Source organism: Mesoplodon densirostris, chromosome 2 (genome assembly GCF_025265405.1).
Source record: "Mesoplodon densirostris isolate mMesDen1 chromosome 2, mMesDen1 primary haplotype, whole genome shotgun sequence".
NCBI classification, from domain to species: domain Eukaryota; kingdom Metazoa; phylum Chordata; class Mammalia; order Artiodactyla; family Ziphiidae; genus Mesoplodon; species Mesoplodon densirostris.
This window is the reverse complement of record NC_082662.1, coordinates 25,778,020-25,793,794: the sequence shown is the minus strand read 5'-3', so window position 1 is coordinate 25,793,794 and position 15,775 is coordinate 25,778,020. Positions and strand designations below refer to the sequence as shown.

General features: G+C 39.7%; 1 protein-coding gene across 1 annotated transcript in view; it reads left to right on the top strand.

Moving 5' to 3' along the window:
- The window catches only part of SNRNP40 (small nuclear ribonucleoprotein U5 subunit 40), a 39,440-nt gene that overhangs the window by 5,053 nt on the left and 18,612 nt on the right, over nt 1-15,775 (top strand). Inside the window, exons 4-5 of the mRNA XM_060089346.1 lie at nt 1,237-1,402; nt 13,657-13,779. Coding sequence (XP_059945329.1) covers nt 1,237-1,402; nt 13,657-13,779 — 289 coding nt within the window. The remainder of the gene's footprint in view (nt 1-1,236; nt 1,403-13,656; nt 13,780-15,775) is intronic.

Below are 15,775 nucleotides of genomic sequence, written 5' to 3'. Positions count from 1 at the left end.
AATAAAGATGTTTGAAAAAAAAAACTGCGTTTTGGACAACCACTTTATTATCCTATCACTGTAACCCAAGTAAGGTGTTTATTGTTCCATGTATGCATTTATAGACACATCACCTCTATCTAACATATCAACATCGCAGAAGAAAAAATTTTAAGACATAAAATGTAATTTACATGTATAGAAATTAGCAACTTTTATTATAAAAGTAATAATAAAATAATCTATTTCAAGAAAACTCAAAAACAGGAAAATGACCAAATAGCCCACGTTTTTGCCACTCCAAAGATAATCACTGTTAATATTATGATATGTTTTTCTCAAGCCTTTTTCCTATTCAAAAAAGTTTGTTTTTTTTATATATATTAGAACTCCTTGTGGGAGTTCCCTGGCAGTCCAGTGGTTAGGACTCAGCGCTTTCACTGCCGTGGCCTGGGTTCAGTCCTGCTCGGGGAACTAAGATCCCACAAACCACGCAGCACAGTCAAATTTTAAAAAGGAACTACTTGTACAATCTTGTCTGCTGCTTTTTACCCTTAACATTATTCACCTGTCATATCTGTTTACTATAACATACTATTTATTATAAATATTTTAACAATTGCATAACTTTAGAATAACTACAGATAATATAAAAATGTGGTTATACAAAGTTAATTAATCCCATTCGGTATTTCAGTAAACATTTATTGTTTTACAGCTCTGACCTAAAAATTTTAGGGTTCCCTGAACAACTGGGTGCATAGCCTTGTATACATTTTTCCTGTTTGAGTAAAGAAAGCATTGTAAATTCAATCATAACTTAGAAATCATCCTCAGAGACAAAAGCTTTTGAGTTTTAGAGAAAGAGAGTTACCAAGCCATTGGGTCAGGAATTGCTACAGTGTGTCTCACCTCCGCAGCAGGGAGTGATTAAACATTTCCAAGTGGAAGGATGTGTAAAGTGTTGTATATCAAAAAAGGAGGGAAAGATTGAGAAGACTGCTGTATTAGATGTATAATGTGGGGACTGACAGAGGGAAATTTGTTTTACATTTCGTAGGGTAGACCTTATAACTGGGTCTAGAGCATGATTAGGATTTTGTTAAGTAAGGTGAGGCATTCCAGCATCAGGTGCCAAGCTGTCAGAGCACAACATGTTAGTGATCTTGAAAACTTTGGCACGTTTTGGCAAGTGGGGAAGATAGATTGCTATTCCTTGTCTTCACTTATTTTTTTCTTCTTCCTCTCACTTTCTAGTATGCTCTTCTCAGCATCCACGGATAAAACTGTGGCGGTGTGGGATAGTGAAACAGGCGAGAGGGTTAAAAGACTGAAGGGGCACACTTCCTTTGTGAATTCCTGTTATCCGGCCAGGAGGGGTCCCCAGCTTGTCTGCACTGGCAGTGACGACGGTACAGTTAAGGTGGGTGGTGGTATCTGTCTGTGTGTTGAGGGTTTCTGAGGTGACATAATGTGAATCTTATCTTGTCTTCCCACCTGTGCTTTACCCTCCTCTCCACAACTTTGTTTCATCAGACATTTCCCAAAACAGACACTATTTAAAATATGTTTAAAATAATAAGCAGTTGAGGTTTTTTTTCTTTTTTTAGGTATCCTACAGAATAATATTATAACTGTTGAATCATTGTGACTTGGAATAAAATGGACCACCATCCAAGAATAATTGGATTCTGTCCAATTAGCTGTTTACTTAATTGTGTGACCTTAGGCAGTTCACTTTTCTGATCCTCAGCTTATCAGTCTTGAGAACGCTGACAATAATATACATGTCTTATAAGACTGTTGTGTATTTATAGTTAGTATAATAAAAAGGTTTTATATACTGACTATATAGTATGTGGTTTTAGTAACAGGATGGGGTATTAAAAGTCATTTAGTGCAATGATTTCTGACCTGTATGCATATCAGAATTACGTGAAGAACGTGCTAAAAATACCCAGATTCTGGTTTAGTAGGTCTGGAATGGGGTTTTTTTTTGTTTTGTTATTGGGTATTTGTTGCTGCGGGTGGGCTTTCTCTAGTTGCGGGGAGCAGGGGCTACTGTTCATTGCAGTGCATGGGCTTCTCATTGCGGTGGCTTCTCTTGTTGTGGAGCACGGGTTCTAGATGTGTGGACTTCAGTAGTTGTGGCACACGGGCTCAGTAGTTGTGGTTCGTGGGCTCTAGAGCTCAGCCTCAGTAGTTGTGGCGCACGGGCTTAGTTGCTCTGCGGCATGTGGGATCCTCCCGGACCAGGGCTTGAACCCATGTCCCCTGCATTGACAGGCGGATTCTTAGCCACTGCGCCACCAGGGAAGTCCCAAGACTTTATTTTTTTTAGAGTAGTTTTAGGTTCACTGCAAAATTATGGGGAAGGTACAGAGATTTCCCGTATAACCACTGCCCCCGCCACAGATAGCTTCCCCCACCAGAGTGGTACCTTTGTTACAATTGATGAACCTACATTGACATGTCATTATCACCCAAAGTCCATAGTTTACATTAGGGTTCACTTTTAGTGGTGTACATTCTATGGGTTTGGACAGATGTGTAATGACATGTATCTGGCACTATGGTATCATACAGAGTATTTAAACTGTCCTAAAAATCCTTTATGTTCCACTTATTCGTTCCTCTCAACCCCAGGGAACCACTGATCTTTTTGCTGTCTCCTTAGTTTTTCCTTTTCTAGAATGTCATATATAGGTAGACTCATAAAGTGTATAGCCTTTTCAGATTGACTTCTTTCACCTAGTAATATACATTTAAGATTCCTCCATGTTTTTTCATGGCTTAATAGTTCATTTCTTTTCGGTGCTGAATAATATTCCATTGTTAGATGTACCACAGTTTATTTATCCATTCACCTACTGAAGGACATCTTGGTTGCTTCCAAGTTTTGGCAATTATGAATAAAGCTGCTCTAAACATCTGTGTGTAGGTTTTTGTGTGGACCTAAGGTTTTAACTCTTTGGGTAAATACTGAGGAGCACAATTGCTGGATTGTGCAGTAAAGGTTTTGTAAGAAACTGCCAAACTGTCTTCCAAGGTGGCTGCACCATTTTGTCTACCTACCAGCAATGAATGAGCGTTCCTTTGTTCCCCATCCTTGTCGGCATTTGGTGTTGTCAGTGTTTCAGATTTTGGCCTTTCTAATAGGTGTGTAGTAGTATCTTACTTTCGTTTTACTTTGCATTTTCCCAATGATATATGATATAGAACATCTTCTTTTTTCCAGTTTTATTGAGAATAATTGACATACATCACTGTACAAATTTAAGGCATGCAGCAAGATAGTTCGATTTACATATATTGTGAAATGATTATCAGTAGATTTGACCAACATCCATCTTCTCATATAGATACAACAAAAAGGAAAAAAAAGGGAAAATTTTTTTCTTGTGATGAGAACTCTTAAGATATACTGTCTTAACTTTTCTATATATCATATAGCAGTGTTAGCTATAGTCATCATATTGTACATTACATCCCTAGTACTTATGTATCTTCTAACTAGAAATTTGTACTTTTTGACCACCTTCCTCCAATTCCCACTTCCTCTACCCTCCTCCTCTGGTAACACAATGTTGAGCATCTTTGCATATGCTTATTTGCCATTGTGTACTTCTTTGGTGAGGTATCTGTTAAGTTCTTTAGCTCAATTTTTGATCTGGTTGTTTGTTATTGTTTTATTTTTTTTAATAAATTTACTTATTTATTTATTTATTTTTGGCTGCGTTGGGTCTTCATTGCTGCGTGCGGGCCTTCTCTAGTTACGGCGAGCGGGGGCTACTCTTTGTTGTGGTGCGTGGGCTTCTCATTGCGGTGGCTTCTCCTGTTGCAGAGCATAGGCTCTAGGCACGCAGGCTTCAGTAGTTGTGATATGCAGGCTCAGTAGTTGTGGCTCATGGGTTCTAGAGCGCAGGCTCAGTAGTTGTGGCGCATGGGCTTAGTTGCTTCGCGGCATGTGGGATCTTCCCAGCCCAGGGCTCAAACCTGTGTCCCCGGCATTGGCAGGCGGATTCTTAACCACTGCACCACCAGGGAAGTCTGTGTTTGTTATTGTTGAATTTAAGAGTTCTTTACTGTGTTTTGGATAATAGTCCTTTAACAGATGTGTCTCTTGCAAATATTTTCTCAACAGTCTGTAGCTTGTCCTCTAATTTTCTTGACATTTTCTTTCACAGAGAAGTTTTTAATGTTAATGAAGTTCAGCTTATCAATGATTTCTTTCATGGATTGTGCATTTGGTGTTATATCTAAAAGTCATCACCATACCCTAGGTCACCTAAGTTTTCTTCTGTGTTACTTTCTAAGTTTAATATTTTACATTTAGGTCTGTGATCCATTTTGAGTTAACTTTTGTCAAAAGTGCAAAAAAATATTCATTTTTTTTAACATGTGGACATACAGTTGTTCCAGCTTGTTCCATACAGTATGTTCCAACATACAGTTGTTGAAGAAACTGTCTTTGCTCCATTGTATTGCCTTTGCTCCTTTGTCAAAGATCAATTGACTGTATTTATGGGGGTCTATTTCTAGGCCTTTTATTCTCTTCCATTTATCTATTTGTCAGTTCTTTTGCCAATATCACGCTGTCTTGATTACAGGCTTTATAGTTAATCCTGAAGTTGGGTAGTGTCAGTCCTCCAGCTTTGTTGTCCAATATTGTATTGGCAAGTTGGGGTCTTTTGCCTTTCCAGATAAACTCCAATTTGTTGATTTCCATGAAGTAACTTACTGGAATTTTGGTTGACATTGCATTGATCAGTATGATTGATCTATAGGTCAAATTGGGAAGAACTGACATCTTGACAATGCTGAGTCTTCCTACCCATGAACATGGAATATCTCTCCATTTATTTCGTTCTACTTTGATTTCATTCATTAGAGTTTTTAGGTTTTCCGCATAGAGATAGTGTACAGATTTTGTTACATTTACACCAAAGTATTTCTCTTTTTTTGAATGTTAATGTCAACAGTATTGTGTTTTTTAGAATCAGAATGTTAAATGTGTTCCTCAAGTGATTTGATGTAGCAGGTATGACATTTTGGGAGCCACTGATCTCCTCCAGCATCCTCACTTTACAAATGAGGAAAATGAGGCCTAGAAATAGTAACCTATTTCAGGGGCACACGGGACACGCTGCTTTGTAGTACCATTTTATTCTTTCTTTGGCACTAGTTTTTGACTCTGGATTTTTTTTTTATGATTAAACAGGGAGGGATTTCAAAGGAGTACATCTGAGAAATCACACTGAACTTGTGATTGTTTGTTGCTTTTTTTAAATGAATTTGGTTTTTTTTCATAATTAAAGGTGGTGACACTGACCTACTGGATTATCTGCTTTGAGATGTTTTCTACTAAATGGTTTTGTAATGAACAATCACTTGGGCCCCTTGATGCTTGGCTGAGAGACTGTGGCTTAGGAATAACTCCCAAAGGTCTTTTTGTTTTGTTTTGTTTTTGTTTTTTAATAGGTTGATTTTCCTTTTTGTTGAGAGAATTATAGATTCTCATGCTGTTCTAAGAGATAATACAGAGATCCCATTTACTCTTCACCCAGTTTCCAGCAATGTTAACTTGTCTCATAACTATAAAAGGTGACATTGCTATGATCCCTCGATCTTGTTCAGATTTCACAAGTTTTGCATGAAATTCCCAGAGGTCTTAACGTAGGTGTACTATAGTTGGAGAGACCTAACAGCTGATTTGCTAATTGGCATTTCAAAAGGCAGAGACAAGAGTGCCCTAATGAACTTTGTTAACAAACATTTATTGAGGGCTTGCTATGGTAACCATCTAGGAACTTATTCTTTTTTTTTTGGCTGTGGTGGGTCTTAGTTGCAGCACATGGGATCTTTGTTGCGGCATGCAGCATTTTTTAGTTGCAGCATGCAGGATCTAGTTCCCTGACCAGGGATCAAATGTGGGCCCCCTGCATTGGGAGTGTGAAGTCTTAACCACTGGACGACCAGGGAAGTCCTTAGGAACTTACTCTTGTTTAGTTTCACCTTTTCTTCTTTTACCTTTTCTCTGACTTTGTTTCATTTTGTCTTTGTGCTCATATTTATCTTTCTATCTCTCCTTAGCTTTTGCTTTTTCTACTACCTTCCATTGTATACGTCTTTTCTTTTCTACTCTTTCCTTCTTTCAGTTTCTTGCTTCTCTTCTCCCTTAATAAACATGGTTTGAAATAATCATACTCGGGCTTCCCTGGTGGCGCAGTGGTTGAGAGTCCGCCTGCCGATGCAGGGGACACGGGTTCATGCCCCGATCCCGGAAGATCCCACATGCCGCGGAGCGGCTGGGCCCGCGAGCCATGGCCGCGGAGCCTGTGTGTCCGGAGCCTGTGCTCCGCAACGGGAGAGGCCACAGCAGTGAGAGGCCCGCGTACAGCAAAAAAAAAAAAAAAAAAATCATACTCAAGGCGTTATTTATTTTCAAGGCAGTATTTTTTAAATGTGTAATATATCACATTACTTAAAGTGACTTTTTTAACCAGTTCTTTATTTTTAATTCCAATATGTTATTTATATAATTACTGCTTCATTGAACAGCCTTTTACATATGCCTTTTAGTTACTTGCCAAGTTGGAATGCTTTATTGTTGCTTTCTATTGCTAGGTTTATAAGTATAGGAGTTTAATAACTTGTGCTTATCTAAGAAGGAATATGTCATGTTTCTTATTTGTCAGAGTTCTCAACAGAAAGCAGAGGTTTCAATAACTCTTGTATTTTTCAGTCTAGAAGTGGTATCCTCAGCATTGTCCATACCAGTCTTTTCAAACCATTTTCAGCAATCCATTCTTTCTTCTAATGAAGCAATTAAGTGAAATCATATATGTTATTCCCTTTTACAAACAATTCAAGTCCTGGTACCATTACATAGACTGAAGCAGGAAAGGTGTTTGGGTTAGAGGTGGGGATAGGCCAAAGTGTCCCAGGGTGGCATGTCAGAACCCAAGTGAGATGAAAGGAGAGCATCCACACCGGATGCGGGAGTATCCGCATCCCGTGTAGGGAGATGGAAACTGCGTAGGGTAAGGAGGGCATCCACACAGCACAAGGTAGATGGCCCAGTGTGGGGAACCGGAGGGAGGAGCCCAGCATGGAGAGTCAGTGCCGTAGCAGGGTCAAAGAGTCATCTACACATTAGTGTGGGGGAAACAGTGTGGGTGTCAGAGCCTGAGTTAAGGGTGCCCACACAGGGTGGGAGCAGTTCAGGTAGGGAGTCTGAGGCTGAGCAGACTCAGACAAGGATGGAGTCCCTGAGGAAGGGCAGCCTGAAAAGTGGTATTAGAGCCAGAGCAGAGTGAAGAGAGCGTTCACACAGAGGGGTCACCCAAATGGGGTGAGGAGGAGTTTCACATAGAATCAGCCCAGAATGGGAATCACATTCAAACAGGGAAAGGGGACATCCATGCAGGAGACAGCTGGAAGAGGATGTAGGAGATTGGTTACATACAGGAAGCCTGATCAAATAAGTAAATATAATAAGTATAATGGGGGGCAGATTTCTCACTGTTAGAGAAAGGATTTACCAATACAGAAAAAGAAAACTAAAATGCATCTTGTGTTGTCAGTATCGAATTCAGAGTATCAGTGTGAGCTCATGACATTCAATATATAAACAGATAAATGTAGGAAAAAAATTAGATGTAAATGTGTGTTTGTAGATGTATATGTATGCACCTGTATATGCATATATTGCTTAACTGTCCACTTAGAGGGTCTAGGAACAACAACACCCCAAAACCAATGAGCACGTCTACTGTATAGGTCTTGGCCTTTAAATACCATTTTCCACTAAAAGGGCTCCTTATTTCAGGTCTGGGCAGGGAAAGTACACGGTGGACCTAGAATGTCTTATGCAAAAAAGCTTGCCAGAGGAATCTCTTAAATGATCAAATTGAATGTTATGGGAGTTCCCTGGTAGTCTAGTGGTTAGGATTCAGCACTTTCACTGCCATGGCCTGGGTTCAATCCCTGGTCGGGGAACTGAAATACTGCAAGCCATGTGGTGCAGCCAAAATTTAAAAGAAAAAAAAATTGTTTTGAATGTTTTTAGTAATGGGACAAATGAACATTGGGAGCCACTCGATAGGATACAATGAAAATGCAACATCACTTCAGTATAGTCCTGCCAAATAACTTGAATCTAATCATGAGAAAACATCAGACACACAAATTGAGGAACATTACTGTCCTATAATTTTGCAAAGCGTCAAGGTTATGAAACTCCAGGAAAGTCTAAGAAACTCTTCCAGGCTGAAGGAGACTAAAGAAACATGACAGCTAAATTTAACATATGGGGACTTCCCTGGTGGTCCAGTGGCTAAGACTCTGCGCTCCCAATGCAGGGGGCCCGGGTTCGATCCCTGGTCAGGGAACTAGATCCCACATTCTGCAACTACGAGTTCGCATGCTGCAACTAAAAATCCTGCATGCCACAACTAAGACCTGGCGCAGCCAAATAAATACATAAGTATTTACAAATAAATAAATTCAACATATGATTCTGAACTGAATCCTTTTGCAATAAAAGACCCTATTGGGACAAGTGGAGAAACTTGAATGAGATCTGAGGATGGTAGTAATGTGTGGGTGTTAGTTTCTTGATTCTGATGTTTGTGTTGAGATTACGTAGGAGGACATCTTGTGGGACAAGCGCACTAAACATACTAAAGTATTTAGGAGTGTCAGGGCGTTAGGTCAGCAACTCAAATGATTTAGGTAAAAAAATGTTCTCGTTTACAATTTTTTTGGTAAGTGAATATTTCAGAATAAAATAATCTTTTAAAAATTTTGGTTGTCTGGAACTAAAATTCTGAAATATTTGAATCAAGCTTTAAGTGGCTACCATGGCTTTTACGATAAAGACAAAGATTGATTTGACCTGAGTAGAGAATACTTGTGAAGACAGAGATTGTAGTAAGTCTGGTAAGATGTGGGAGCTAGATTATCAAGACCTTGAATTCCAAGCTAAGAGGTTTGGACTTCATTCTATAGCCAGAGAGTTTGATGGGCAAGGGTTGGCTGTTGGGTCTCTAGAAGAGGAGTGAAGCACTCTTTTTGCACCATTGATCTGAGTAACACTAAGCCTTTTTAGTTCATGTTTCCATCAATGAAGTAGAAACTACCTTTTCATCCTAAATCATGAGAATTGGAAAGAACAGGTATCTTGGCACAGAGACAACTCATATTCTACTTGTTTACCACAGGATTGAATTTAAACCCCTGGCCTTTACTATGATTCCATGGTTGATTTCTTTTTTTTATGACAACCGTTTAAAACCTAGAACATAGTCACCCCAAAGTCTTTCTCTTCTGAATGAAATGACCCATACCCTTAAGACATTTCCTCATGGTTCTTCTCAAGTCTGGTCATTTACTGAACCGTCTTTAGGACCTACTATCCACACTTTAAAAATGTAGACCCATGTTGTATTGTAAATTTATTATTTTTAAAAACATAGAAACAAATTGGTTAGTTGGAGTATGAGGATCTAGAGTTGTTATACCTAATCTTCACCTTTCTTCCTCTTCTATTATTAATGAATCAAGCCGCCATTAAAAGTAAGTGTTGGGCTTCCCTGGTGGCTCAGGGGTTGAGAGTCCGCCTGCCGATGCAGGGGACATGGGTTCATGCCCTGGTCCGGGAAGATCCCACATGCCGCGGAGCGGCTAGGCCCATGAGCCATGGCCGCTGAGCCTGCGCGTCCGGAGCCTGTGCTCCACAACAAGAGAGGCTACAACAGTGAGAGGCCCGCGTACAGCAAAAAAAAAAAAAGTAAGTGTTGCGAATTCCCTCATGGTCCAGTGGTTAGGACTCCACGCTCTCACTGCCGAGGGCCCGGGTGCAATCCCTGGTCAGGGAACTAAGTTCCCACAAGCTGCGAGGGATGGCCCAAAAAAAACAGAACTAAAAAAAAAATGTTAATTTTTTTAAACAAGCGTATATTACTTTAGTTATTATAAGGAATGAGCACACGTTTTGGTACTTTTAAATTAATGCAGTGTTAACATAATAGAATCAAACGGTACTAAAATCTAGTCCTCATTTTGCTGTTGACTTCCTAGGTATTCTTCATCAAGTCATTTCCTTCTTTGAGCTTTAGTTTCCTCATCTAGATAGTTTATGCACAGTAACTTTTAAATATTTTTATCACAACCCACATTAAGGAATACATTTTATACTATGATCTAGTATATATTCCCTTCAGTATGTCTTATATATGAATGAACCAACCCATTCTATATGTGACATTCTCTCATATCTCCCATAATTTTTTTATTTGAGGTAAAATTCACATGAAATCCACTGTTTCAACCTTTTTAAAAAGTGTTCAATTCAGTGGCTTTTAGTACATTCACAGTGTTGTGTGACCATCACCACAATCCCATACCAGAACATTTCCATCATCCCCCAAAAGAATCCCCATACCTATTAATCAAGTCACTACTTTTCCTCTACCTTCCAGCTCCTGGCAACTACTAATCTATTTGTCTCTATGGATTTGCCTATTCTGGACATTTCATATAAATAGAATCATACAGTATGCGGCCTTTTGTGTCTGGTTTCTTTCACTCAGCGTATGGTTTCACAGTTCATCCATGTTGTATCGTTATCAGTACTTCATTCCTTTTTATGGCTAAATAATATTCCACTGTATAGCTATACCATCTTTTGCTTATCCATTCCTCGGTTGATGGATATTGAGTTGTTTCTATTTTTCTACCTATCATGAACAATGCTGCTACAAACATTCATGTACAAGTTTTTGTTTGAACACCTGTTTTCGTTTCTCTTGGGTATATATCTAGGAATGGGACTGCTGAGTCATATGGTAACTCTTTGTTTAAGAAGGAACGTCCAGACTTTTCCATAGCAGCCACATCATTTTATATTCCCAACAGCAATGTGTAAGGGTTCTAATTTCTCCACATCGTCACCAATACTTGTTATTTTCTGTGTTTGTGTGTGTTTTAATTATAACCATCCTAGTGAGTGTGAAGTGATACCTAATTATTGTTTTGACTTGCATTCCCAAATAATTTGTGATATTGAGCATCTTTCTATGTGCTTATATCATCTAAAGAGAAATGTTTACCCGGGTCCTTTTGCCCATTTATTAATTGGGCTCTTTGTGGTTTTGATGCTAAATCATAAGATTATTTATATTTATTATTAATCTTATAAATTATAGGATTTATTTATTCTGGTTACTAGACCTTTATCAGGTAGATGTTTTGCAAATATTTTCTCCCACTGTTGTCATCTCATTTTCTTGATAAATATCCTTTAATGTACAAAAGTCTTTAATTTTTATGAAGTCTTAATTTATCTGTTTTCTTTTCTCACTTGTGCTTTTGGTGTCATATCCAATAATTCATTGCCAAATTCAGGGTCATGAAGATTTACCCCTATGTTTCCCTCTAAGAATTTTATGATTTTAGCTTTTACATTTAGGTCTTTGATCCATGTCAAGTTAATTTTTGCATGTGTGAGGTAAGGGTCTACTTCATCCTTTTGCATGTAGTTATCCACTTGTCCCAGCACCATTTGTTGAAAGACTATTTTTTTTCTTCTGTATGGGCCATACTTTTTTGCTTCTTTTCATGCCTCATAATTTTTTGTTGAAAACTGAACGTTTGAATATTATAGTGTGGCAACTCTGGAAATTAGATGCTCTCCAGAGTTTGTTGTTGCTCTTTTTTTTTTTTTTTTCAATAAATTTATTTTTGGCTGCATTGGGTCTTCATTGCGGTGCGCGGGCTTCTCGTTGCGGCGGCTTCTCTTGTTGCGGAGCACAGGCTCTAGGTGCGTGGGCTTCAGTAGTTGTGGTGCGAGGGCTCAGTAGTTGTGGCACACAGGCTTAGTTGCTCCGCAGCATGTGAGATCTTCCCGGGACAGGGATTGAACCCATTTCCCTGCATTGGCAGGTGGATTCTTAACCACTGTACCACCAGGGAAGTCCCTGTGGTTGCTCCTTTCTTTTTTTTTAATAAATTTATTTATTTTACTTTATTTATTTTATTTTTGGCTGCATTGGGTCTTTGCTGCTGCACACAGGCTTTTCTCTAGTTGAGCGGGGGCTAATCTTTGTTGCGATGTGTGGGCTTCTCATTGTGGTGGCTTCTCTTGTTGCGGAGCACAGGCTCTAGGCGTGCGGGCTTCAGTAGTTGCAGCACATGGGCTCAGTAGTTGTGGCTTGCGGGCTCTAGAGTGCAGGCTCAGTAGATGTGGCACACGGGTTTAGTTGCTCCGTGGCATGTGGGATCTTCCCAGGGCTCAAACCCACGTCCCCTGCATTGGCAGGCAGATTCTTAACCTCTGTGCCACCAGGGAAGCCCTGTTTCTCCTTTTTGAAACTGTTGTTTATTTAGTGAATTTTCTGAACTAATTTTGTAAACTCTGTATTCTTTGTCATGTGTAGACACTGAAATCTGTTTCATCAGCTTAGTGGTTCACTGACGATTCAGCAGAGATTTCCCTAAACACCTGGGGGGGCAGGGAGGACTCTTCCAGTCTTTGTAGATTGGCTCTGTGGGTGTGTTGGGGCCTGCTATCACCTCTCAGCCAGGCAGTTTACAACTCTGTATTAGCCTTCACTTCCTGCTTGTGGTCAGCAAGAGGTTGAGAGCTTAGGGCCTTCTCAGGTCTTTCCTAAGCATGTGCCCAGCCATGGGCATGCAAGTGGCCTTCTAGAGTCACAAAAATATGTCAAAGCTTTTCAAAGCCCTTATTCTCCAAACTGTCTCATTCCCCAGCCTTTCCTGTTTGCTGTTATCCCTTGCCCCATCCATCAGAGGCTCATGCATTTGTCTTTAAATGTTTTGGACAATTGCTTCTGCCCTGGGAGAGTTACAAGTTAGGCAAAATGAAGTCAAACCCTTTGAGCTCAGCTGTCAGGGAGCCACCAAACAGGTGCAAAAAAAAAAAAATTTTTTTTTTTAATATTTAAACCTACAATTCTTTGAAAATGAGAAATAAGGTCCATTCTTCCTTGGGTACTTAGGAACCTATACTAGGCATGTAGGCTGTTTTCTTCAAAACTATTGCTGAGTAGGGATGGAGCCAGGATAAGTTAAAATGCTACAAAACTCTCTTACTAGGACCCAGGTGGTTTTTGTCCTAAATAAGTATTCACCTAGTTGCTGTAAACTTTAGTTTCTAGAGTTCTGATAAAGTTGGTTCTGACAGTTTTTTTGCTGGGTATTTCTCTGCTTTTGTAGAGGGATAATCTTTGAGCGTTCCCTACTCTGCCATTTTCACTGATGTAACCTCCTTTCCATATATATTTTTTAAACGTAAGTTGTAGCCCACTAATGAATTAAGATCTGCAGTTTGAAAACACTGGTCTAATATCCTTGGTGTACTAAGAACGTATGAAATAATAAGCGAGATGAAGATTTCCACTCTGAGGGCATGTTAATTAACTATGTTTATTCAAACTTTAACAAAGGAGACTGAAGATATAACCAAAGTGATTTGTTCACCAACCTTCAGATATGTTGGCAAAATTATAGTCACTTCTCACCATATTAATGGGATATTCAGACAAGTTTCTGAACAGGGTCCCCATTACAGATGTTTTCATCTCCACAGTCCTTGGATTTAGGGATGTACTGTGCAATTGCTGTTACTATAGACTCTCTTGTCCTCTTTTTCAGCTTTGGGACATCCGTAAGAAAGCAGCAATCCAGACATTTCAGAACACTTACCAAGTGTTAGCTGTGACCTTCAATGACACAAGTGATCAGATTATTTCTGGTGGAATAGACAACGATATCAAGGTATGTTAGATGTTTATCTTATATTTACCTTTCACCTATCTCCACTCACAGAGGTAAGTCTTTCCAAACTTCTTAGCTTTGCACTTTATGCCAACTAAATGGAAGGTAAATTAGAACTTGTTTTCCTTCTGTCCTACCTTCATTGACTCCCTAAGTCAGGGTTGCATTACAGCTCATATAAATGCCATTAAGGAATAGGCAGTTAATGTGAAGTGGGAAGTCCCTGTGTGGGAACTCTGAAAAATGAAGGGTGCATTCCCTGCCTAGAGGCATTTGAAACTTTTTTTTTTTTTTTTTTGGCGGTATGCGGGCCTCTCACTGTTGTGGCCTCTCCCGTTGCGGAGCACAGGCTCTGGACGTGCAGGCTCAGCGGCCATGGCTCACGGGCCCAACCACTCCGCGGCATGTGGGATCTTCCCGGACCGGGGCATGAACCCGTGTCCCCTGCATCGGCAGGCAGACTCTAAACCACTGCGCCACCAGGGAAGCCCTGAAACTTCTTTTTTTAACGTGCATTGGCTTCATGAGATAGCAGTAAATCAATTTGTGATTCTGTACCCTAATCTCTCAGTGTGTCTTTCTTTTTGAGACTATGGAAAGGAAGTTTTGGGGGGTCCATAGCTAAGAATGTGAGATGGTAATGATGTTGGAGAATGAGGCAATAGACTACAGTGTCTAGAGGCAGTACAGTGTAGCTCAGGCTTTCAAGTAATTGACTTGGGGTCTGTTCTCAGTTCCACTATTTTCTAGTTTTTTGTGACTTCACACTAGTTCTTTCACTTCTTTAAACCTCTGTTTTATCATGTGTGCACCAGGGGTAATAATAATATCTATCTCATAGGGTTGTCATGGGGATTGAATGAGCCAAATTCATTAGAGCACCTCGCAGAGTTTTTGGACATAGCAAGTGCCAGTAAATATGAAATGTGTGGGGCTGGGGGGAGGCCACTCAGTTTATGTCTGCTTTTAACTTATTGGCTTCCTTAGGTATTTCAAAGACTTTGACTTACCTTCTGCTTTGTCATGAGACTAGTAACTGTTGGGTAAATACTCAACTTATGTTGTCTCTACCTAGAAATTGTACTGTATTCCCATCTCTTCTTGCCTCCTTTGCTGTTACTATGGATGGAATGTCCTTTTGTCTAAAGGTAGTCCCTTAAATGGAAGGATTTCAGCCTTTTTTTCCTGTCTCTGGGATCTCATGCCATCAATTTTCCCAGATCTCATATATATATATATATATATATATATAATATTTATTTATTTATTTGGCTGTGCCAGGTCTTAGTTGCAGCACTCAGGATCTTTAGTTGCGGCACGCAAACTCTTAGTTGCGGCATGTGGAATCTAGTACTCTGACCAGGGATCAGACCCGGGCCCCCTGCATTGGGAGTGCAGAGTCTTAGCCACTGGACCACCAGGGAAGTCCCCCAGATCCTATATTTTTAAACAACTGTATTGTTTCTCATTAGCATTTCATTATGCTCAGGTCTTCTCTTGGTGGGGTAAGGAGTCTTCCTTAAATTCCACATTGTCTTGTTATTGTCCTGTCAATCTTCCCCTTTACACGAAACTTCTTGAAAGATGGTGATAGTGGTTATGATAATAATAGTGTTATCATTATCCTCTAATGGATAGTCCTCACACTTAACTGTGTCGGACATTGTTCTTGGAGCTTTACATTATTAATTCATTTAAGCCTCACAACAATCCTATGAAATAAGTACTATTAATGCCGTTTTACCAGCGAAGAAACTGAGCTGAGAGGCACAATATCTTAACCCAAGGCTATACAGCTAATAAGCGATGAGACCTCAGTTCAAAACCAGAGTTTGGTTCCAGAGTCCTGCTCTTATTTAATACCTGTGAGAAATCCCCTGAAGATTTCCCACACTCACTGTCTTTAATGCCTTATCTCCGTTTCATTCCTCAGTTCCTTATCTCCTGACCACTCCTCAGCAGTCTGGCTTCTGCCTCCACTGTTTTATTGACACTG